At 43.8% G+C, this 24,470-nt stretch overlaps 3 protein-coding genes across 5 annotated transcripts in view; 2 read left to right on the plus strand and 1 right to left on the minus strand.

Annotated features, from left to right (window-relative positions):
• Ube2q2 (ubiquitin conjugating enzyme E2 Q2) overlaps positions 1-4,691 on the plus strand; it is a 53,255-nt gene extending 48,564 nt beyond the window's left edge. For both annotated transcript variants that reach the window (XM_036191870.1, XM_036191871.1), the window contains 2 exons: positions 989-1,055; positions 3,508-4,691. In XM_036191870.1, coding sequence (XP_036047763.1) covers positions 989-1,055; positions 3,508-3,539 — 99 coding nt within the window. In that variant the 3' untranslated portion in view covers positions 3,540-4,691. The remainder of the gene's footprint in view (positions 1-988; positions 1,056-3,507) is intronic.
• Positions 4,692-6,937: 2,246 nt separating this feature from the next.
• On the plus strand, positions 6,938-24,192 carry Fbxo22 (F-box protein 22). Of its 2 annotated transcripts, XM_036191868.1 has the most exons (7): positions 6,938-7,159; positions 7,316-7,451; positions 12,504-12,591; positions 13,645-13,740; positions 16,678-16,842; positions 19,336-19,501; positions 21,750-24,192. In XM_036191868.1, the coding sequence occupies exons 1-7, from the start codon at positions 7,026-7,028 to the stop codon at positions 22,165-22,167; spliced, it is 1,203 nt and encodes a 400-aa protein (XP_036047761.1). In that variant the 5' UTR covers positions 6,938-7,025; the 3' UTR covers positions 22,168-24,192. The 2 variants fall into 2 exon arrangements, with proteins under 2 accessions (XP_036047761.1, XP_036047762.1); XM_036191869.1 differs by lacking the exon at positions 13,645-13,740.
• Nrg4 (neuregulin 4) overlaps positions 19,761-24,470 on the minus strand; it is a 71,165-nt gene continuing 66,455 nt past the window's right edge. The window contains exon 7 of the mRNA XM_036191883.1: positions 19,761-19,902. The gene's annotated coding sequence lies outside the window, so the exon portion shown is untranslated. The remainder of the gene's footprint in view (positions 19,903-24,470) is intronic.

The raw sequence follows: 24,470 nt of genomic DNA on the forward strand, positions 1-24,470 counted from the left end.
ATGGAAACCTTCTCAGCTGTACTGAGTAGTAGTAGACCAGCAAACTGAAACCAGAGGGAGGATGTGGCTTTAAACAGTGCTGAAGGACTCCTGGGAATCCACTTGGCCTTGGCAGTCCATAGTAAAGCATTGAGCAAGGCCTCAGCATTGCAAAGGCTTGTTCTTGATGCAGCAGCTCCATTCTAGATGCTTTTTGCCCATACTTGGCAAGCACAGGGTTAGTCTTTGGACAACAGCTGTGCATGAATGTCCTTGCAAAATCTTCCAGAGAAGTGTACAAGAAACTAGTAAATGTAGTTAACTGAGTAGGGGAAGTGGGGATGGGAAGGGAGACTGACTGTCTCTACATTTTGTTGTTGTTCTGTACTGTGTATTTGTTATGCAACAAGTTGTATGATGTGCTGTAGGTGGGGTGAGCTGTTACAGAGATCATGTCAGATACTAATTGCAGTTAAGGTGTAAGCCATTCATGCTTATAGGACAAAATTCAGTCTGAACTTGGCTCCTTAGAGAAAATTCCTTATTTTAACCAAAGGAGGTGTCTTGGTGGCACTTGTGGGCAGTCTTTATAGTTCTAACTACAGATATTTAGATTTACAGTGCTTAGTGTCTGCTTAGCTGAAAGAGGTGCCATGGACCATCTTCTTGGATGTAAGGAAAAGAAAGAATTGAGTGTCACTCATCTAGATACGTTTCCTTTGACTTGATCTGACAGTGTGGAGACACACACTAGGACTGTAAACCTTCCTGTTTAACCAGTGGTAGGAAGATGTTAAAAGTAAACAACTCTGAAGTGTGTGGGGTTTTAAGAACTGCAATTTTGGTTTTGTTTTTCTAATAAAATTGTAGCAAATTTGGAAAGTTAGTAACACATTCTCTGGGAAATGAAAATGCCCTTTTAAACACAGTAGTGATAGATCCATAAATTCACTCTGATGGTTTTCATCTGGCTGCAGATTTGTTTTAATAATGTGTATTTCTTTTTCAGAATCAGTATAATCTAGCACGGGCCCAACAATCCTATAATTCCATTGTACAGATACATGAGAAAAATGGTATGTTTAATTCAATAAGTACTTACTGCCATTCATGAAGTTGTACACAGCATGCTGGTGTTTGCCTTGTTCATTCCTGTGGTTTTGTCTTATTTTTTTAAAAATCAAATACTGTTAATTACATTGGGAAAAAAACCCTTAACTGTATTCATAATCTTGCAACAAATCTTAACACTGCTTCTTTCTGTGCTCTGAAGACTTGACCTAAATGAGTCAGAACCAAGAATTTAGCTTAATGGATAAATCCCTTTGCTCAATTGAAATATATTTTGTAAGTAAAAGAATTGTGCAAGCAACTTTGTATAGGAGCTCTCATTGTAGTTGAGCAAGCTTAGCAGGATCATGGTTGTCTGCTTCTGAAATATCTTCAGGTTAGTACTTTGGTAGACCTCCCTTCCTTCTTCCCTCAGGGTCGAACCTAGAAACCCACCAGGCCAAAACTTTCTACTACTGAGATTCAGGTTTACTGTTTGAGTCATCTGCCTTGTCTGTCTTTTCCTTTCCCTGTTTTGTTTTGTTTTGTTTCACTTTTTAAGATAGGGTCTCATTAAGTAGTCCAGGCTGGTTCTGAGATCACTCTGCAGAATCTTGCTTCAGTCTTCCCAGTAGCTGGGATTACAGGTCTGCATCACTTAGCCTGGCTTGGAAGACCTATTTGCAAGTGCCATTTATGTGGCTTCTTAGCTCTGTGACTTTGAAAAAGTCCTATGTTTCATTTAGAAAAGAAATACTTTTTTGTGTGTATGTTTGCCACCACACACACCATGTGGGTTCTGAGAATCAAACTCAGATTGTCTGGCTTGGTGGCAAATGCCTTCACCCACTGAGCCATTTTACCAGCTTCTGTGGTCTCTTTGAGGCCCAGTTTCCTCATCTCTAATGTTGGCAGTGTCTGTTAATAAACATGAGGAAAAGGAGTAGTGCCTCTGCAGAGCACTTTGTAACCAAGTGCTCTGAACAAAGAAGTCGTGGCAGCAGAGGGAAATGAAAGCCCTTTGTGTGGAGCAGAAGAAAGGAGTCTCCTTAGGGGGGTAGGTAGGCATCTGTAGTCAATGGTCCTAACTTTCTAGAAACATGTTAGTTAGGCCTCTGATCCCACCTCTGGGGAGACAGGGAAGGGATGATTTTGGGGCTCTCTGAATTATTGAGCTCCTGGTTGAGACCCTGTGTCAAAAAAAGGGGAGAGCAATTGAGGAAGACACACAATGTTGACCTCTGGCCTATGCACACTCAAGTGTAGATGTACACACATATATATGCTGCATAAGCATGAGGCTCTGAGTTCACGCTCGACTCCACATTCAAAGCAAGGCAACACTGCTCCATGGAAAGCCCAGGCTTTCATAATATCACTTCTAGTTTATCAGATGAATATGTTCCAATGCTTGCTTCGTACCAGGAACAACTGAGCATCTAACTGCCTTTCTATGAGAGTTTAGACTTGTGTGGAGTATGAGCAACAGTCATGTTTGCTCCTCTTTTCTTTCTTAGGCAAAACCTACAATTGGCATCCAAAGATGTTTATAGAAAGTGTGTGCATGTAAAAGCCCTGCGTTGATGAAAGAGCAGTGGATTCAGAATCAGAGATAACAATTTTAAAATGTTTCCCAAAATTTTCATCTTTTTGTTTTAAATTGACAAATAAAATGGTGTGCTTATCATGTGTAACTTGATGTCTGGACATACATTATGAGATTACTGACTCTGTGATGGACACCTTAAATATATAGAATTTTAATATGACATTACTTTTTTGTATGTTTGTTTTTTAAGATTGATTTATTTATTATGTATAGGCCAGAAGGGGGCACCAGATCTCATTACAGATGGTTGTGAGCCATAACGTGGTTGCTGGGAATTGAACTCAGGACCTCGGGAAGAGCAACCAGTACTCTTAACCTCTGAGCCATCTCTCCAGCCCATGGGGTTTTTTTTTTTTTGGTTTTTTCGAGACAGAGTTTCCGTGTGTAGCTTTGCGCCTTTCCTGGAACTCACTTGGTAGCCCAGGCTGGCCTCAAACTCACAGAGATCCGCCTGGCTCTGCCTCCCGAGTGCTGGGATTAAAGGCGTGCACCACCACCGTCCGGCATGTTTGTTTTTTGTTTTGTTTTTTTTTTTGTCTGTTTGTTTGGTTTAAATTCTAATTGCCAAGTTTCTTTTAAATACAAAATTGAAGTGGAAGACTACTGTTATTCCATATTGTCATTATCAGCTAGGAATACCATTCATATAGAGATGCTGAAAACTCGTGTGGTTTATTCATTCATAAGCAGTGACTTGATACTATGAACATATCAGAATGCTGGATTAATATCCAAAAAGCAAGTTTAAGTTTCTACAGTAGTGTTAAACATCAAAATTATGAGTAGAGACTGGACCTGATCTTAGGGAGTGCCTTTTCCTAGTTGCTTTAAGGATTGAAGTAGTTAATGTTTTTTTCATTTTATTTCAGGCTGGTATACACCTCCAAAGGAAGATGGCTAACTACACTGACATATGTCTGGACCAATGCTTTAAAGAAAATCGTTCCAACGTGCAGACATAAGCTTTTGAGTGCCCGTATAACAGCAGTACCGAAGACATTAGCTAATAGATCATTTAGTGGATAATCTGTCAACTGACATCCAGATACAGCCTTTTCATTTTGCTCACTTTAGGTATCTTGGACTGAAGAGTGGGGCCTTTGCTGTATTTTTCCTGATAAGTACACACAGTAGCCACTCCCTCCCACCTCCTTCTTGAAAAGTGAAATCTTTTAAGCAAGCAGGGAAGTCAGCATCAGTTTACTGCAGCTGTGAATTTACAGTAACCTTCCTATACTGAGCCTATGGGGTATGAAGATTTGCAAAATCCTGTTCGTTTAGAGCCAATAAAAGTTTAACTGATGGTCAATACTGGTTTAGGAATTTTAGGTCTTCTAAACCATAGCGTTTTCAGGTCTGAAATCTTTTTATTGCCAAAATTATGACAGGAAGCCTCTTCATTAAATTGTTAACTTTTTCATGGTTGTGTGAAGGTTTGAACTGTTTCTGGAAGTATGATCTTAATTGTAGTATATCATATTAGGTAAAGCAGAGTGAGCCAGCCATTTGTGAGCAGTGATTTCCACTGGGATGGCAGAGTCCTGCAGGGCTGAACCTGCCTCCTGTTGGTTCAATATTTCTTGGGAAGAGCCACAGTGTAGAACCTGGAGTTCTAAAGTATGAGGTCGTTTTACCTTCCCACTTCTTAACGGGGTGTTGCAATTGTTGAAAACTAATAAACTTGTGAAGGGATTGGCGCAAATTCAGACTCCTTGAGCATTAGTATAAAAGACACCTAAATTGGAGACCCTGAGATTTTTTTTTTGCTGTAGTCATCCAGTGGCTTTTACATCAGAAGACCAGTAGGGATTCAGCATATGTTAATTCTTTTATAAAATGTGACACAAATCAATGTACTTCCCATTTTTTGCCTTATGGGAATCAGTCCTCTTTGGTTGGTAATAGTTTTTTTTTAATTCTGAATTTGATTTAAGTATAAACTCTAGCTATTAAGCACTTTTAAAAAGAAACCCAGAAGCACATTTTCCTGCACAAACCAGTACAAATTTTGTTTCCTTTTGTTTTTGTTTTTGCTTTTTGAGATAGGGTTTCTCTGTGTAACAGCTCTGGCTGTCCTGGAACTTGCTTTGTAGACCAGTCTGGCCTCGAACTCACAGAGGAGTACTGGGATCAAAGGCTACCACTACTGCCCAGCTCAAAAGGTGTTTTGGTTTTTTTTGTTTTGTTTTGTTTTTTGTTTTTGTTTTTTTGTTTTTTTGGGACAGGGTTTCTCTGTGTAGTTTTGTGCCTTTCCTGGAACTCACTTGGTAGCCCAGGCTGGCCTCAAACTCACAAAGATCCGTCTGCCTCTGCCTTCCGAATGCTGGGATTAAAGGCGTGCGCCACCACCCGGCCAAAAGGTGTTTCTTATACACTTGATTTGTGATTTTTTTTTTTTTTTAAACTTTGTAAACCACATTCAGGAAACTTGGCACTTGTACATTTTGTGTGTTTTTAATTTCTCTTGATTCTGTTCTGTTAGTTAAGAGGACAGGTGAAGATACCTGGTATTCTTGCTCCCTTGGTTACCTTTAAATGATTGCCAGTGCTCAGATACAAGTGACAAGGCAGAATTCTTCAAAGCATTATAAAGTTCCTTAAGCCTAAGGCAAAATCTTGAATACATTATTGAATTCTTTAATATCCTCATGGCTAGCAGATTGACAGCTGCACATTTGGCATGCTTTGTTTTTTGGATTTTATTTTTCATTGCAGATTTATTTGGCAATGTACAGTAAATTTTGTAAACTTGCATCAAGTTTATGAATAAAGAACCATTTAAAAATTGCTTTGTCACCTTTCCCTCATAGGAAATGTTATGATTCAGGTGTCTTTAGGCTTTATTGAAGTTCTAGTGTAGGGTATTTAAGAGAAACAGGGTGTGGGGAGGTTTCAGGGGTGGAGATGAAGATTGATTTAATGAGAGGCAGGAAACCTAGAATTGGTATGTGGTTGTTTTTTTTTTGGGGGGGAGGGCAGCTGAGGATCGAACCCAGGGCCTTGTGCTTGCTGGGCAAGCGCTCTGCCACTGAGCTAAATCCCCAACCCTGAATTGGTATGTATACACATAGTGCACTCAGTTTTTCTTTAGCCATTCCCTTTACATTCTTTAAATTCACATACTTGTAGGTTTGGGGTTGTTGTTTTTGTTTGTTGTGGTTTTGTTTTTGTTTTTGACTATGACTCTCCAGCCCAGGCTGACTGGCTGGGAACTTGTGCCTCAAGTGCTATTTGAATTAATATCCCTACTTTTCTCAAGATACTACTGGCACTTTTATACTCATGGCCCTATACACACCGCCATCAGAAGTCCTCCCCTTGAACACATGGCCCTCTGTTTTCCCTAGCCCTCCCTCATCATGTGTTGCTGCCCTCCCACCCCCAGTGGATCCATAGAGTAGTTTGGGGCCAGTAGCCCTGAAAGTAGGACTTCAGGACTTCTAGGAGACCCTGAGACCTGCTGCGGTTTTTATTATTAACATAAAGCATTTCAGTTGTCACACAGTCCCTGTGTACAGTGGAGTTTTTGGAGACTGCATGACATGTGTTTGCTATTCAGTACCTATAAGGTTTTCAGAGTAAAGTGGCAGTTTGTTATTGAGGGATGGGGAGTTTTTAGGAGTTTTTCTCCATTTAAAAAATACTAAGTTATTAATGTGTTTTGGTTATCCTATGTTAAAATATTTTGGGGTTGGGCAGCCCAGATTGTTTTTGGTTTGTGAACCTCCTGCCTCCAGCTTGCTAGATTGCAGACATGAACCACCATGCCCAATCCAAAATGTTCTAATAAGTAAATGTAACAGCGTAAAGGGTCATGAGGCCAAAACAAGAAGCACCAGGCCAGACCAAGTAGCTGGGGACCAAAGCCCCCTCAATCAGGAAACAACTGTATTCAGTTGGAAAGAAGCTACCCTTACTGTTGCTTTTGTTTGTGGTTCATAATACGCACGTGAACCACCGGAGAGTTTGTTCAGATGATTGGGCCTCGGTCCCTGTGATTCAATAGCCCCTGGTGTGAAGATCTAGTATGTGTCTGGTTTGGGGTGTGCTTCTAACAGCAATTACAGTTAGTGGCCAAAGAATGGGGAGTGCTATTTATAATGCTAACTCGTTTAAAACTTAAGGGCTAACGTGTTAACCAGATTCACTGAATAAACCGAATGCTTGCAGCCGGCCCAGTGGCCAGGCAGCACCGTTCCTTTCCGGGCGGAACAGTGCCGGCGTTACAAATCTGCGCACCGCTGCTGCTCCTGCTCTAAGTCCAGTGCCGGAAGCTGCCTACCGGAAGTGGCGCGCACGCCTGCGCAGTGGGCTCGGGTGGGCGGTGGTGTGCCCGCTGCTCGGGATCTTCCGAGCTTCCGTAGGGTTTCTGGCCGGTAGGCGAGGAATGGAGTTGGTGGGCGGCGGCGGCGGCTCCTCCTCTACTGACCCGCGAAGTACCTACGTGCTGAGTAACCTCGCGGAGGTGGTGGAGCGTGTGTTCACCTTCCTGCCTGCCAAGGCGCTGCTGCGGGTAGCCGGGTGAGGGCGAATGGGGCAGGAGACTCGTCCCCGTGGGTGGCGGGTTTGCCCAGACCGGGACCCCTGCACGGGTCTCCTGGCGTTGGGCCGCTGCAGTGCTGCTGACGGCGGGAACGACCCGCCCGGCGGCAACCTTTTGTGCTTTTGCGTCCCCAGAGTGTGCCGCCTATGGAGGGAGTGTGTGCGCAGAGTGCTGCGGACCCACCGCAGCGTGACCTGGATCACGGGCGTGGCGGAGGCCGGCAACCTGGAAGGACATTGCTTGGTCCGCGTGGTAGCAGAGGCTCTTGAGGCAAGTATGAGTGTGTGCCGCGGACAGTCATTTGCAGGGCTGGTGGGCCATCTTTGAAAACTTTTTTTTTTTAAAAATCACGATTGTGATACATGCTTTTGCTTTTGTTAATTTGGGGGCCCTTGCTCGTGTTCTGGAGAGACTTTGTAATAGACTTCAGGTTTTGTAAAGGCGTGCTGCGGTTTATTCATTATTAGATATTGAGCAATTGAAGTTTACAGGTGTTCACTGTTAAAACGCTCTGCAGACCCCTTCCTTCGCTTGTCTCTGTTTTGCGAAGAAGGCTTTTTTGTCCAGGGTCACACATTAGAAGAACTAAATCTTCTACTTAAATACTTAAGCCACATACCTTTCTCATTGTATCCTTGGATCCAGGAAAGTATGGGGAGGTAAAGACAGAGTATAGAGCTGATAGTGAAGCTCCCGTATCTCAGTGAGTGGCAGAGACCCCTGAGAGGAAATGGCCAATCGGATGGTCCGTTACTCTTTATCCCTTAGTACATATAATATGCAAACATGAATATTCTCTTCGACCACAGTGTAGCCTCCAGCTTGGGAAATTATCATCGATGCATGTGTGGATTAGAGGTGTTTTGTTTTTGTTTCAACTTAACACAAGCTGGAAATGGAACCTCAAGGGAGTGTTTTCATCAGATTGGCCTATAGATGGGTCTGTAGGGTGTTTTCTTGATTAATGTTTGGTGTGAGAAGGTCCAGCCCAATGTGGGCTGGACCACCCCTGGACAGGTGGTCTTGGGGGGTATGAGAAAACACTGAGCAAGCCATGGAGAGCAAGCCAGTAAAGATCACTCCTCTCTTTCTTCTGCTTCAGTTTCTGCCTCCAGGTTCCTGTCTTGGTTTCCTTTGGTGGACTCTCACCAGGGAAATGTAAGCCAAATAAGAAACTAAACTAAGACAATACATTACCTAAAGAGATCTCTGACGCTGGCCTGAAGGGACTCTCACTAGTCAAATCTGAAGTAATTTTAGCACCAAAATAAAAGCTGATAGGAACAAATACATCCCTCACTAAGAGACTTCAAACATTCTACTGTCTAGTTTTCGGCCTCCCGTTCAAATTTTGCCCCAATACTGTTCTTGATAGCAAAAGTATTCAATTCCCAGTGACTTTGACTTTAAAAAAAAAAAAGCATGTTTCTTTGATTTGTTTAGTTTATCAGCCTCAACACTTAGGAAAATTCAAGGTCAGTTAATTTGTAGAACATTCACAAATTGAGTGTGATTGGGGCTTATTAGATTTTGTATCTTTGTCAGGAATGATGGGAAAGCAAGGGTGTGTTCTTCTCCCAGCATCTTTCCGTATGGCCTCTGGTTTTCCAATTTACACATGCTGTTGTCTCTTATTCAAAGATATATCTGTTACTGTATCTGTTTTGTGCTCACACTGTCTTTGGTTTGGTGAGTGAGTTCCCAATCCAGCTTCGCTGTCTTTTAGGGATGGCCCTGTTTTGGTACCAGATGTTTTTAGCTTGTTTTTTGCCTGCTTCATTCAAGAAATGAGTGGTTTCTCTAACAGTCTTGGTTTCTTTTAGTGGAAAATGGTATTTAGCATCTAAGGTCTGTACTATGTCAAAACTCACTGCTTTAGGGTTTGCTGCTTCTAGCCCAGATAGCCTGTGTGTGTGTGTGTGTGTGTGTGTGTGTATGTGTGTATGTATATGTATATGCAGTTGTTCGTCCGTGTTGTCAGGGTATTAGTTGCCCCACGTTGAAGTCCCTTATAAAGTGGCTTGGTATTTGTGTTAACCTGTATAACCCACCCTCACATTTAAATTCAAATCTCTAGATTATTAATACCTGCTTTCTTTAAGTAGGCTATGGTAGTAAATAATGACAAGGGAAAAGTTTGTACATACTCAGTACAGATGCCTCCCCCATTTTTTGTTTTTTTAAATAGCCACATTTGAATCCTTGAATGAAGAGAGAGAGCTGCAGAGCTGACCGTATGTGTATCTGGAACTATATTTCTATCAGTACATGGAAACTCATGAGTTTCCTTACGTGCATCCAACCCAAATAAGATTTGTCTCACTTCCTCTCTGCTCATATTTATATCTCCCTTTTTGATGGTGGGAAACCTGGCTCTTCAAAAAAGAAACATCAAAACCAGATTTTATTTGTGTGTGTGTGTGTGTGTGTGTGTGTGTGTGTGTGTGTGTGTGTTTATCTATCTGTGTATATATGTGCACATGTGTGCAGGTGCCCATGGAGGACAGAAGAATGCATTGTGTCCTTTGGAGCTGGAGTTGATTGTGAGCTGTATGAATCTATGCTCTGAAAGAACAGCAGTCGCTCTGATCTGCCCAGCGTCTCTCCAGCTCTGGCTCTCATCTTTAATGGGCCTGTCCCAAGTATGTGTCTTCAGTTCCATGCTGTCTTGTGGAGGCTTTCTTCTTTGCTCTTTGGACTCTTGAACTCATACCCAGAAAGCTGGCTAACATCTCCCAGGCCTGTTGGAGTATTGTTTCTCTCAGATACGTTGATCAAAACCCTACAGTCGCTGTTTTTCAAAATCTGTTATTTGGGAAAATTCAAAATACTAGCAAAGCATTTTTCACAGAAGTATTCTTTGGAGCATCATGTACAGCAAGGGAGCTTAAAACAACCTGCCGATTCATAAAAGAAGTGATTAAATCATAAATCACAAGGTACATTCAGATGGCTTCATGGTTAAAAGAGTCGGCTGCTCTTCCAGAGGACCCGAGTTCAGTTCCCAGCACCCACATTAGTAGGTCAAAACTGCCTGTGGCTACAACTGGTTTCTAAGGACACCTGCACATGCATGGCACACACTTAGACATATACACAAGAAATAAAAATTTTCAGATGTTGGAAACATTAGATTATTTAGTGTAATCTAGATTAATATAAAGGAAGATTCATAAAGAAGCTAGTAAAAGTTTCCTGTGGGGAATAGCATTGTGTGGGTGTTTGGTTTTGGTTTTTTGGTTTGGTTTGGTTTGATTTGTTTTTTTTTTTTTTTTTTTTTTGGTTTTTCGAGACAGGGTTTCTCTGTGCAGCTTTGCGCCTTTCCTGGATCTCGCTCTGCAGACCAGGCTGGCCTCGAACTCAGAGATCCACCTGCCTCTGCTTCCCGAGTGCTGGGATTACAGGCATGCGCCAGCACCGCCCGGCTTGTGTTTTGTTTTTATGCCCTTTTAAACTTCCTGTGAGTGTCTGCGACTTCTTACCGCAGAGGGCGTATTCTTCTATGGCTGTGAGTGTCTGCGACTTCTTACCGCAGAGGGCGTGCGTACTCTTCTGTGGCTGTGAGTGTCTGCGACTTCTTACCGCAGAGGGCATACGTATTCTTCTGTGGCTGTGAGTGTCTGCGACTTCTTACCGCAGAGGGCGTATTCTTCTATGGCTGTGAGTGTCTTTGTTGTTGCAGTTGTTATCTACAGAGTCTTAAATGATAACCCGTATTTTGGCTCAAGGTAGCAATTTGGCTTTGACCTCTCTGAGCCTTAGGTTCCATTTCTATAAATTGAAAAGGGAGAACAATAATTCTCTTGTATTCTTACAGGGTTCTTGTAAGGATTAAATGGCAAAAAGGTAATACATATAACATGTTACTTACAGTATCCGACTATAAATTTTCAGTGGATGTTAAGGACTCTCATAATGTCACTATTAAAGTTCATATAGTAATAGCCTTAAACAGGAAACTCATGGTGAGACAGAAGCATGGTGTCTAAGTCATATATGCTGCTTTCTCTGTGTTTTCCAAATCATCTCGTGGATGGAGTATTTTAATAGATGTAAGGGAAGTTGATTAACTTCCCCTTAGAAATACTTTGAACTTTTATATGACAGCTTGCCATTTGTAATGTCTTTGAATAGTGTAGTGCCAGGTGTCTTATACTGCAGTGAGTGTTTCATTTTGAGGCTTGTCATGGTCAGTTTCTAGTGAGAATTAGGAGGGAAATGGAGCTGTGTGAGTGCCAGAAAGACAGAATCTTGGCCTCCAAGACGAGGCTTGTATATTTGTTTAAACACAGGATGCTTAAAGGCTGACTGCTTGTGAGAGTCACCTTGCTGGCTTGGCAGAGGCCGGGCCAGGCCCTGCCTCCTTCACTGAGCAGCAGTGCAGACGGAAGACAACCCAGTGGCGAGAAGTGGGTCTAGTAGCTGAGCAGAGTTGGAGGTGCTGGCAGGTCTGCCATAGCTGAAAGGCAAGCAGTCTGAGCGTTACCACGGTTTTGTCAAAAAGGATTTCCCAAAATATGTAAAAATTGTGTGGAATTTTAAATTGTGGCGACTACTTTAAGAAATGTCAGGTGAAACCAAGAATTTGTATCCATAGGTCGTAGGTCTTACCCTATGGTCTTAGCCCACACCACAGAATTCAGTGTCTTTCATGAGTTTATCTAGAACCTACTCTGAAACATCTAGTCCTCCCCCAGATGGCAAGACAGTGAAGTTGTACTCCATGGTCTTTATTCCATTCTGATAGAATACTTGAGAGAAATCTCTCCTTCCGTTTAGTTAGCTGTTTGGACACTTGTCTGAAGTAGCCTGCTTAGTGGGAACAGAACACAAACAAGAACGGCGGGCTATAAGGATGTCACATGGACGTCCCAAGTGCAGAGGGTGTGGCATCTAGGAGCAGGCACTGAGAGGTTTGCTCTAGGGTACCTTAACGGAAACAAGTTGAAGGTGCTCGGTAGCAAGGGGGAATCTGTTCAAGTGTGGGAAGATCTGGGCATGCTAAGCTGGGAGCTGGCCGCGAAGCCAGAGGGGTGCAGCCTGTGCACCACCCTGCCCCCGTTGGGATCCTCCTTATTGCTGTGCCTGTTGAGTAAAGTGAGAGGCAGCGTTAGCTGGTACACCAAATGTCTGTTCTAAAAGAGTGAATAAACTTCCTAAGTTTGACATGAAGGAAGACTGCTCCTCAGTAAGTAAGCTAACAAGAGTAGCAGTGACCCAAGAGAAGGAAGAGGACTCGGGGGGAGGGAGGGAGGCAGCAGCCTGGTGCACTGACAGACACTGGGGGGCACAGAAGCATTCAGACACTCTTTTTCTTCACAGAATGTTCGCATCCTACCACGGACAGTTCTCTATATGGCAGATTCTGAAACTTTCATTAGCCTGGAAGAGTGTCGTGGCCGTAAAAGAGGTATATATAGAGAAAAGGGTTGTGGTTTTGTTGTTTGTTTATTTGTTTGTGACATTGTCCTAGTCCCAAGAGCAAGCCTTCTGAGACTTTTGGGTGGAACCCTGTGTGTGCAGATTGATGTCTTACCTCCTGTACAATTGGAACAAGGTTTTCAGAAAGATGTTCTTGTTTTGAAATACTTTAATCTTCCAGGTATACGTCTTTTTATTAAAACAAGAGCCTGGCTTTGGTTAGCCTAGCCTGTTCATGTATAGTGCAGTGCTACGAGGTTTCAAAGCTGTTTACAGACACTATGCATTCTTGGCTTGCTAAGGGGAAATACAGACCGAGAATACAAGATGGGGCCTTTGGTCCAGACTTTGCTCTGGACATTGTCTGACTGGAGTCAAGTAGTAGTTGTGCTGTGCCGTGAGCTGAACAGAAAGATCCAGTAAATAGCACCTCTCAGACTCAGTGCTGAGCCCAGTAAATGGCACCTCTCAGACTCAGGGCTGAGCCAAGTAAATAGTACTTCTCAGACTCAGTGCTGAGCCAAATTTGATACCTTTGGGTAAAAGTAGTGTATGAACAAAGGGCAAAGGCAAACTAGTGATGGCAAAGGGTAGGTTTAGAATTTGAATAAAAATGGACATGAGAATGGGGAAATCACTTACTTTAACCAAAATGTGCAGTGCCTTCTCCCACCTCCACCCCTTTTTCCTTCCTTCTCTTCTTCATTTCTTCCTTCTTTGTCTTTGAGACAAGGTCATGTGTAGCTCAGGCTGGCCTTAAAACTGACTGTACAGCCCGGGGTGACCTTGAACTTCTGATCATCTTGCTTCCACTTTTGAGTGCTGGGATTACAGCAGGCACCACTTTGGGGTTTACGTGGCACTGGCTGATGATGAACCCAGGGCTCCTTGCATTGGCTAGTACTCCACCAATTGCACTATGCCCCATCCTCATTTCCTGTTTGATTGTTAAATACTGCTTTTCGTGTTTTGTTTTTTTAACACTGTCAGATTTGGCAGTGAGAGATGGAGATTTGATAATTGTGCTGCTGTGTTGTTACAGCAAGGAAGAGAATGACAATGGAGACAGCATTTGCCCTGGAGAAGCTGTTCCCCAAGCAGTGTCAGGTCCTTGGGATTGTGACCCCAGGAATTGTAGGTGAGAGAAATTAACGGTTTCTTTTTTGTTTAGTGTGATGTGGGGTCCCATAGATTGGTGAATAATTTATAGCTGAAAAGCACATTTACATTTCTGGTCATCTAAAAACAATAGCATCAATCATCCTTCTTGTGGTGTTACATTGTACTTAATGTCTGTCAGGTTGTTGAGGTTCATAGTTCAGATCTCACGGCTGCTCAAGAGCAACATGTAATCCCTGACTTCCCTTAGCCATTCACGGGGAGGGAAGGATCTCATTCTCCCCACCCCAGATTAGGAAAGACCTGCAGCCATTCCAGTCTGGTCAGTTCATCCACTCTTGTTCCTTGCAGGTAGCTCCTTACATCACTGGACTGGCAGCAGTAGCAGTGGCTTGGTCTTCTTCGCTCTTCTGAGTTGGCTTAAATAGCCGGTAGCCCTCATGTCATTACTGGTTGCTGTTGGAGGCTCTGTAGAGTCAGAGCACTCAATCCTTAAGTCTCTTTTCTTGTCTTTTCATTATATCCGCTGTGGATTATATTCCTCGAACTCAGCCATGTTTCTTTTCTTAAGTTTTCTGCTATAGGAATGGGGTGGGAAAGGAAAGGCCAGCCTTGGGTGGCAGTCCTGCCTTTCCCAGTGAGTGGGCAGCAGTAGCAGCTCTCCTTCAGTGGCTGCCCTGTTCTGAAGCAGCTTTGACTTTGTGCTACTTTATGTCCTTTATGTTTGGGGCTAAAATACCATTCCCTCTGCTCCAGTCAGGGTGTGGCCTCCGGTGTTGCTGGGTCCTCTTCATGCTGGTTGTGGTCATTTAAATAAAGTGGCCCCCATAGGTCCATACACCTTTGCGTGCGTAGTCTCCAGGGAATGGAACTGTTTGAAAGGATCACAAGGATGAGGAGGTGTGGCCTTGCTGGAAGTTTGTCGTTGGGGATGGGCTTTAAGGTTTCAGAAGGCCATGCCAGGCCCAGTCTCCTTCTCTGCCTGCAGGTCAGGATGCAGCTCTCAGCTACTTCTCCAGCACCGTGATGATCATGGACTAAGGCTCTGCAACTGTACACAAGCCCCCAGTCAGATGCTTCCCTTTGTAAGAGTTGCCTTGGTCATGGGGTTTCCTCACAGCAGGAGAACAGTGACTGAGTCATGGTCTTACTGGTTTCTGGTCTTCACGGCTAGTCCCTTGAGCCGAGCTGTTTCTTACTCTTTCCTGACAGGCCCTGCCAAAACCCCTGTTCTGACTTCTATGGTGCTGGGTTAGTTCTGCCTGGTCAGTGTCATATAAATGGTTGTCCTCTTTTTGTGTTTGACTCTGACTCAGTATAAATATTTTTAACATGTTTTTGAGGTTCGTTTATTACATTATCAGTAATTCCTTTAGAACTTGAGTGAGTATGCTTGTGCATACGCTTGCGCGTGCCTGGAGTACTCAGGATTGTTAGGTATTTTCTTCAGTTCTTTTGAGACAGGGTCACTGAACTTGAGGCTCACTGTTGTAACTAGATTGGCTGGCCAGTGAACTTCAGGGATTTATTTGCCTTTCTCTGCTTCTCCCATTGCCTGACCTTAGTGCTTGTTTGGGGGTCAGGTCCGGGGAGAAGACTCTGCCCTTCAGGCCTGTACAGCAGACATTTGACCACTGAGCCGTGCTCCTAGCCCTTTATGTAGTGTTTGAGTCGTTCTGTGACGTAAATGGGACAAGATTTATTTTCCCCTTCTTATTTTGATAGACTGGTTTTTCTGCTCCTAGGTATTGTGAATGAGGCTGTGACTTTTTGTATAAATTTTAAGTTTCTTTGTGGACTTTCTGGGTCCTAACACTGATGTATGTTTAACTAAAATAGAAGTGGCTAGTTTTCCAAATCCCTACCGTTCTGTACTCAGCAGTGTGTGAGGGCTGTGGTTGCCGAACAGCTGAACAAACCACAGCTGAGGAATTTAGCCAGGCTAGTGTGTAAAGATACTTCTTTAAGTGTTTCCTTGGAAGCTCTCTAATGACTAGCTGTGGTGAATACCTTTTGTGCGCTTACTGGACACTTGTATGTTGGCTTGTGACATGGCTGGCCCCCTCTGCTGTGGTTTTAGTTTGGACTGCCCTGCATCTCCTCACACATTTAAACACTTCAGGTTTCCCTCTTGGGCTTTGTAGGGTGGTTTGTTTCGCTGTTTTAACAAAATACTTGCCAAATGCAGTCGTGGTGGGGAACTTGCTGAGTTTGCAGTTGAAGGGTACATGGTGGTGGGGAGTCATGTGGCAGAGGCTTGAGGAAGCTGGTCACACTGTGTCCTTCCTGAAGGAGCAGAGTGTGACTGCTGCTGCTTGGCTGAAGGACTCCCAGGCTCTGGAAGGGTCTGTCTGAGGTCACAACCTGATCTACATCCCTCAAAGTGTCCATGTCCTGTCAGGTTAACCAGCGAGACCCCATCACAGGCCTGGTCATAAACTTGAATCTTCCTTTTCATGTTTTAAATTCACACTTATCGTGTGGGGTTTGTCTTCTGAGTTTTTCTCTGAATATCACTTCCCACCCCCTCTGGTTCGGGTTTCTAGAAACTTAACACTTAAAAAGATTGATGTGTATGGTGTTTTGCCTGCATGTTTGCCTGGTGCTCCTGGAGGCCAGAAGAGGGCATGAGACGCCCTGGAACTGAAGTTAGACAGTTGTGGCCAGCCATGTGGGTAATGGGAAGTGAAGAACATCAGTTCCCTGCATCTCCACCCAGCGACTGCAGGCAGTTTGGACACTTGATTTTCTGTTTATAAAAGCGGTTATTTCTGAAGATATTTGAAAGTACAATGTAGGAATTGCCACCCTAAAATTGCCCAGGACTTTGTTTCGTCCAAGAGCACTGTTTGGTAATAGCCTAACCTGCAGTTGGGAGGGTGCGGTGGGTTGATTGAGGCTCTTACTAACTGCAGTTTCTATTGGACAGCCTCCTGAAATGTCCTTTTCTCCCCAGTGACTCCAATGGGATCGGGTAGCAATCGACCTCAGGAAATAGAAATTGGAGAATCTGGTTTTGCTTTATTATTCCCTCAAATTGAAGGAATAAAAATTCAGCCCTTTCATTTTATTAAGGACCCCAAGAATTTAACACTCGAACGACACCAGCTTGCTGAAGTGGGTAAGTTGTTATTTACTTATTTGGTTTTTGAGATAGGGTCTCACTATGCAGTTCTGGCTGGCTTTGAGCTCAGAGACCTGCTTGTCTGCTGAGTGCTGGGGGATTAAAAGTGCATGCCATACACCTGACGTTGTTTATTATTAATTGCTCATTTTGTTGATTAACTTGTTCTATTTTAATTCTGGCTAGCTTGCGGCTGCTAGGCTACTGTAGACAAGGCTGGTGATTGGTAGAATTGGTTTCAAATTGTTTTAATAAGTATTCTGTTGGTAAGCTTGTGTATGTACCGTGTGTATGTCTGCTGCCCATGGAGAGCAGAAGAGGACATCAGATTCCCTGGAACTGGAATTATAGACAGTTGTGAGGTAAGGTACATGCATGCATGCATTTAATTATAGTTGAATTTTGAAGGGATTCTTCATCTTCAGTAGGCTCTTACCAAGTTTGCCTTATTTTTGTTATTTAAAGCAGAAAAATTTAAGTTTTTAAAAATATTCCTAGTAACCATTTATTATACAAGTTTTTAGAAGAAAAAGTTGGCATTTAGGAGAGAAGGCATGACTTGGTGCTGTGTTAGGAAATGAACAGTCAAGATTGCTCCGGAGTTTGAAAAGCAAGTGTGGTTGAAGTTGAAGTAGGCCTAATGTCAGGCTTTGATGGGAAGGCTTGTTAGACTAGACAACTAGCTACTCCAGCAAAGCAGTTGTGAAGACTTTGCATCATCTTCATCTGCAGAGTAGATGATTGGGCTTAAACTACCAGTGTGCTCCTCAAAGTTGCTTAGCGACAGATAACTCTGCAACTGTGTGTAGATGAGCTAGCCTGAAGACACACCTTCATATGCACCAGCACTGAGATGTGTCACTTAGCAATTTCCTCTGATCGCTTCCATGCTGCTAACATGCAAGTCAGCAGTGGAGTTCTTGTACCTCTGCAGGTTAGTTATGCTTTACAGACAAGGAAATAGGTTTGGAAAAGTTAGGCTTGTCCCAGCCTAAAGACTAGCGATGGAAAAGTGCTGTAACAGCAAAGGGAAGTTTGGGCTGATAGCTCAGAGGACGGAATGTACACACTGAGAACAGCTTTGCACTGTACTGTGAGTGTAATCAGGAAGTAAGAGTGGCCAGTGGAAGGGACAGGACAGAGCAGTCAGTGTGGGCGGCTAAAGCTGGGAGCCCTGCACATGGCCTGGGTGGAGAAGAGGGCTGGACAGGGCAGGCACTCTGTCCCCTCCGTGGGCTTCGGGGTGGCTTCCAGGCTTCATTGAGAGTACTTTTCCTTTTTCCTGTGCACGTATATTGCAGGTGCATTGGTGTGGAGACCAGAGGTTGACTTCAGGTGCGCGTGTCCTGCAGTCTTTCTTAACACTGACTTCCCTTGAATAGCCATGCCATTGTCCCAAGCTAGTCACTCCTGGAAGTGACACTCTTGTTTTTAAACTAGACTTGACTGTGGCACCTCAGAATGTGTCCTACTAAAGAAAAGGGTCTTCTCTCAATGTGCTGCCTTCAGAACTGCCAGTGTGCTTCACTACACAGAGACTTAGAACTTTAGACTCTCCCCCAGGCCAGTTCTATTTGTCAGTAATTGATTGTCTTGGCAGCAGCATTAGGTTGGAGCTACTGCTCTGTGCTGTGACCTGAAGGTAAAGTTTTCTAGAGTTCAGCAGAGAAAAGAGTTCCAGGATGAGCTGCTGTGAAGCAGAGTTGGAGTTTATTAAAAGGAGATTGTTTAATATAAATTTCAGCATGGGGGTTGAGAGAGACTTGGGGAAAGTGGATATAGGCTGTCCAAAAAAAAGTCGCATGTCATTGTCTTTACACGTCATTAAAGGATTGCTAAGAAGTTGAACTGGAATCGTAGAATGGTTCCTGGGATGCAGGACAGGCTTACATTTGCTAAGACAGAACTCGAGGTCACTAGCATGGAGGTTAGGTGTTAATGTGCTGGGAACCTTGATTCGCCATGGGCGGAGCCTGAGCACTGGTGTGCGGTGCGCCCTTTCCTTCCCATCTAACCTGCTTCAGTCTTGCTGAGTGATCCTGCCTCCTATCACGATGGAAGGCATGTGGCTGAGGTAATGGAAACATTGGTGTAGTTAGGGGCTGCATTTTCTTCCTGTCCCAGAAGCCACCTGTTGGTAATACTGGCCAGTTTCAAAATAATGCTGTGAAAACAAGCTCCCAGAGACTCAGGTGGAAGCACTGGCTCCCTTGAGGCCTGCTGCCTGCACGTGGTGGAGCCGCTTTTAGACCACACTATAAACTCCGGGTCATGGCATGCATGGAATTGGGATGTGGAGCCACCTAACATGGTCCACTAGGGCCGCTCTTCAGTCTGTAACTGGCCCTTGCTTGGATCACATTCAGATAGCCGTTCAGCTTGTAGTAATGGAAACCAAGAGCTTCAGCGCTACACAGCGTAGACTGGGGCAGGTCAGCAGGGGTAACAGCTCATTGTGTTTAAGGCTTCTTATCTCTCACTTCTCTGCAGGTCTTCTGGATAACCCTGAGCTTCGTGTGGTCCTTGTCTTCGGCTATAACTGCTGTAAGGTGGGAGCTGGCAATTACCTGCAGCGAGTAGTCAGCACGTTCAGCAATATGAATATCATCTTGGCGGGAGGCCAGGTGGACAACCTGTCCTCACTGACTTGTGAGAAGTAAGCCTGGGCACTTTGCTTTTCTCCCATGGGTAAATGGAAAGTTCAGGTTCTCATTACTTGGGGTCTTTAAAAACAAATTTGAGGAATCAGTGTGGCATTGTATGCCTTTAATCCCAGTACTCTGAGGAGGCAGGGCCAGCCTGGTCTATACTGATGACTTTCAGGCTAGTCAAGGCTACAAAGTGATACCCTGTCTCAAAAAATACAAAAGAAAAGCAATTGCTAATGTACCGATTCATTTCATTTTGCTGTTGCCGAGAGGTCACTGAACACAGTTCTGTGTGCAGTCAAGAACTAAACTTGTATTTATTGTCCTTTGAGAACATCAGAGTTGGGCTCCTTCAGTATGCCGTGGAAGTGTTTTACAGCTCTGGGCGGTCCTCCTCCTTGTGTGGCTCCTGCAAACAAAGAAGTCATTAGTGTTAATGCACATGGCTTTTAGTTCAATATAGAGTTGACTCGCTAATTGTGGGATAAGGGTTTCAGAGAAATAAACAAGGGAAGGGGGAACTGAGGTGAGGTGGAGCAGCTTGTTTTAAACAATTTTCAGTGGCCCTTGTGTGGAAGCCATCGTGAACGAGCTGAGAGCAGATTGATGCTGGGGTCTGTGCATATGCTATGTGGACATGGGGGGCTGCTGCAAGGGAGCAGAACTCCTGCTGCAAGCTCATCTTTCTAAACAGTTACTTGAAGACTGAAGACTGTGTCTGAAGCAAACTTCAGCCTCTCAAAGATGATCTCTGTGGCTCACAAATTCTCCCTTGATTAGACTGTAGCCATTTAAAGTTTTCCCACGCTTCCTGGAGGAGGTACATGGGTCAAGTGTTCGTGACAAAACTTGTCAGGCTCTAATACTCGGGGTGGGTTGGCATCTCCCTCCTCTTCTCTGGGGAAGAGCAGCCTGTGGGGATCTTATTGGTATCCTTTGGCCTTCAGTTTAGGGAAGTATATACTAGATGTTATTTTGTGTGTATGTATATGCACCACTGGGGCTTGGCGCATTACTACCCTAGTTTCTTGCTAACCCAGAGACTCTTGTGCATTCTATAGATTCAGTTGTTGATAAATGAATGTAATGGGACTTAAGATGTATGTTTCTTCCCAATGAGCATTCATTATGTGCCTCATAACTTTTACTGGCATGCATGTTCTTTTGTAAGGACAAAATGTTTTGATTTTAAAAAACTCTTAACAGGGCTGATGAGGCACTTGACACCAGGGCTGACAACATAAGTTCAATCCCTACAAGGACCTACAAGGTGGACAGAGAAAGGACTCCTTTGCCCTCTGTGTACATGCTCACCCAGCCTTATGCATAAAACCAGTGTAATAGAAAGAGGGTTTTAAAGGTGTAATTAGGTGAGACATGTGTCTGCACATGAGTTGCAGGTGCCCCCAGGAACCAGAGGTCCTGAACTAGATCCCCTGGAGCTGGAGTCACAGGTGGTTATGAACCACCTGATGTGGGTGCTGGGAATCACGCTGGGATCTCTGTGTGAGCAGACCACAATCTTAACTTCTGAGCCATCTCTCCAGCCCCACCCCTCCCCCTAGTTATGAAATTTTAAAATTCAAACTCAGACTCAAAGCAGTAAACAAGACAGGAAGTATTGCATTCATAGTTCTTTAAAGGCTAGTCAACAAAAAGCTAAAACCTGCAGAGTCAAAAATTATTCTCCGTGATTTTATATATAATTTTTTGTTTGGTTTCTTAAACAGTCCTGGAACTCACTTTGTAGACCAGGTTGGCCTCAAACTCAACAGATACCCGCCTGCCTCCCTGAGTGCTGGGATTACATGTGCCACCACACCTGGCCCATGATTATATCGTTTTTAATAACATCTTTTTCATAATTTAACAGGTGGGGTGGAGGGGGGAGATGCCTTTATGTAGGTATCATGGAATGGGGACATCAGTTAGTGTCGGTGCTTCCCAGCACCTCCACTACAAAGCTGGTCGGTATTTTTATGTCTGCATGTATAAACCTACCAGGTTCATTTAGAAGGGGCAGAGAGCTAGTTGCTGGGTAATACTAACCCAGGAAGAGCTTTTATATACTAGCTTTGTGTTTGTGGCTGGAAAAGGCAGCTGTCCACCTCTTTTTGATCTGCCTGTTTTTAATAACAGTTTAGTTTAATCCTTGTCTGAGGATACATCTCAGACTGAAGTGTAAGTTGTTAAAGGCATCAGCTCTCTCCTCCCTAGTTAATCACGAGGTGTTGATGGTTTTGTGTTTGTTTCCAGGAACCCTCTGGATATTGATGCCACAGGTGTGGTTGGACTGTCATTTAGTGGGCACCGAATCCAGAGTGCCACAGTTCTCCTCAACGAGGATGTGAATGATGTCAAGACTGCTGAGGCGGCCATGCAACGCCTCAAAGCAGCCAACATCCCCGAACAGAACACCATTGGCTTCATGTTCGCGTGTGTTGGTCGGGGTGTCCAGTACTACAGAGCCAAGCGGAATGTTGAGTCTGATGCGTTTAGAAAGTTTTTTCCTAGTGTCCCCTTATTCGGCTTCTTTGGAAATGGGGAGATTGGATGTGACCGGATAGTCACTGGGAACTTTATTCTGAGGAGGTGTAACGAGGTGAAGGAAGAGGACTTGTTCCATAGCTATACAACCATCATGGCGCTCATTCACCTGGGGGCCTCTAAGTGAGAGTGGTTCTCACAGAATGTAACTTGGGGGCATTGCCTTGTTCAGAAAAATGGAGACTTGGGATAAGAGTATCTTAAACAAAACTTGTTCCTTTTGTTCCGTAGCTTTGAGTGATGCTCTGAGATCACGATGAGCTGAGTTTTACTATGTAGATGAAGGACAGCTCTGTACACACAGATCAAGAAGTGAGGCTGGGGTCAGGCACAAAGCTGCTGTGACCAAGCATCCTGGGAGGTGCAGGAGCCCCCAGGAGGATGGAGGTTGAAGGCCTTGTGGTGGTCGGTGAACTTACAGCAGAATCATGACTTTATTTTCCCTTAAGAAAGGAGAAAATTAAAGAGATGTTTGAATCTCTCTGCTTCTCAGTTTTCTCAGAAGCTGGAACAAGTATTACTGACTTTTTACTTTTCTGATAAAGAACTGTCTTTGTTTTCATACTGTCTGAAGTTACTCCATAGGTGAGTTAGCATCTTCCTCTTCACAGTAAGGAGACTGCAAGGGAACAATCTTTTTCACATAGTTCTGAAAACAATATCACCGTATTTTGGTTTTCTACCAATAAAATATACTTGAAAACCCACTCAACTAGTGTATGTATATTGCTTTTGATGAGAGAATGAAGAATGTTAACTACATCTTTCTCAGTGAGAACCTGGAGCTGAGGGGGAAGTGTGAGAGAATTCCAGTTTGCCCCAAGCATCGAAGTTTACGGAGCGTGCCGTGTCGGAAACGTTGATTCTCGGTTACTCACAAGCTTGTGTTTCTCAGTCCCGCTGTGGTGTTGTGGGCTCTTACTAGTGGCATGACCTTTGTTTGCTCCTTACTTCCTGGAATATGGGCAGGTTGTGAGTCACCTTGGACACTGCAGAGAAGTCAGCACTCCATTGTGGAAAGGACCACAGGAATCCTGGGTGTCTATAGTTCTGCTGTACCCTCATGGACCTGTGCTGCCCGTTTCTAGACTGTTCTGTAGGCAGAAGTTAATGTGGATTTGCACCAGGTCTTTGTTGTAGGATATACTTACAAGGTAACTGATGGGTGACATTTCTGTAATGGTCAGTGGTTTGTAATAAAAGGACACTAGATAATTGTTAGGTAAAATAATTGCTGGTTTGTTTTTTTAAAAAAAAAAAAAGTCTAGAAATGGCAGCTGCTACAGATACTTATAAAGCTGCGAAAACCACCACATTATTAAAAAGCTGATGTGAACACAACGGTGAAGGTGTGTTCACATACTGAGCTGCCTCCTCAATTGAGGCTCTGATGACCCACCATCAAGGCTTTGAAAGCGCCGATTTCTCTGTACACTTCCAAATGAAAACGGAGCCGGGCTCTACTTTGTTTGAAAAGGAATACATTTCTATTCCCTTGATGGTCGGGAGAGGGAAGTGGGATCTTGGAGTGGCGGTGTGGAAGCGATCCAGCAGGCAGAATGCTAGTGTGATGAGGGTGTCCAGTAGGAGGTCTTCCTGCCTTAGCTTCTCCACTTTGTTTAGACCTGGACCAAGATCTAGAAGGCCAGTAGCAAAAGACTAGTGGTTTGTGCTGCTAACTCAACAAAATGAGCATGCCAGGAGTTACAGTAGAAATGAAGTCTGAGGGCTTTCTAGACAACTGGTGGAAATTTACAATAGAAAAAAAAAATAACATCACTATAAATTCAGTTTTGATGGAAGCAGAAGACTCCAAAACCATGAAAATAAAGGTGGTTGACTTGATTTTTCAGTTGTAGACTGGATGGGGTTGGGTTAATGCTGACTTGGAAATGTTAATGATGCATAGAAGGCTCTATAGTAAAAATCCATGTTTAATAGGCAGAATAATGTTACTGTGTAGAGTTACCGGAAGTTATTTTAATATTGGCCCCTTTTGGCGGGTGAGCAATGATAAGTGCCAAATGTGTTGTTTTGTAATGGATATTTCACTTCTGCCCTGTGCCACATCTGGAGATATGTTTCTAGAACTTGTGCTGATATAAAGTAAAAAATCCTGGGAGAGGGTGTCAATAAAGTCACAAATGTTTTGGAGTTAAGAGTGTGGACCACTTGCATTTAAGTAAGTGTTTGTCCTGTTTTTGCTCAGGTCAGTAACAGATAAAAAGCATGATGGTGTTGGTTTGAATAGCAAGTGGTTGGACTGAGACACAGTTTGAGAGCACGGTTTTAGCATTTTTCTTACTGTCCAGGATTCAGTCACCCAGCGTTTACTAGAGTTACAGACAGGGGTGAAGCACACTGACCAAAGAGACATCAGCAAAAAGATAATTAAGACTCTCCTAGCTCTGGTCCTTAGCAGAAATGGCA

The sequence above is a fragment of the Onychomys torridus genome, chromosome 7 (assembly GCF_903995425.1).
Source record: "Onychomys torridus chromosome 7, mOncTor1.1, whole genome shotgun sequence".
NCBI classification, from domain to species: domain Eukaryota; kingdom Metazoa; phylum Chordata; class Mammalia; order Rodentia; family Cricetidae; genus Onychomys; species Onychomys torridus.

Coding starts and splice junctions, on each gene's coding strand:
- Fbxo22 (XM_036191868.1), top strand. CDS start 7,026: ATGGAGTTGGTGGGCGGCGGCGGCGGCTCCTCCTCTACTGACCCGCGA. Junction 7,160..7,315: donor GCGCTGCTGCGGGTAGCCGG/GTGAGGGCGAAT, acceptor TTGCGTCCCCAG/AGTGTGCCGCCTATGGAGGG. Junction 19,502..21,749: donor TCCTCACTGACTTGTGAGAA/GTAAGCCTGGGC, acceptor GTTTGTTTCCAG/GAACCCTCTGGATATTGATG.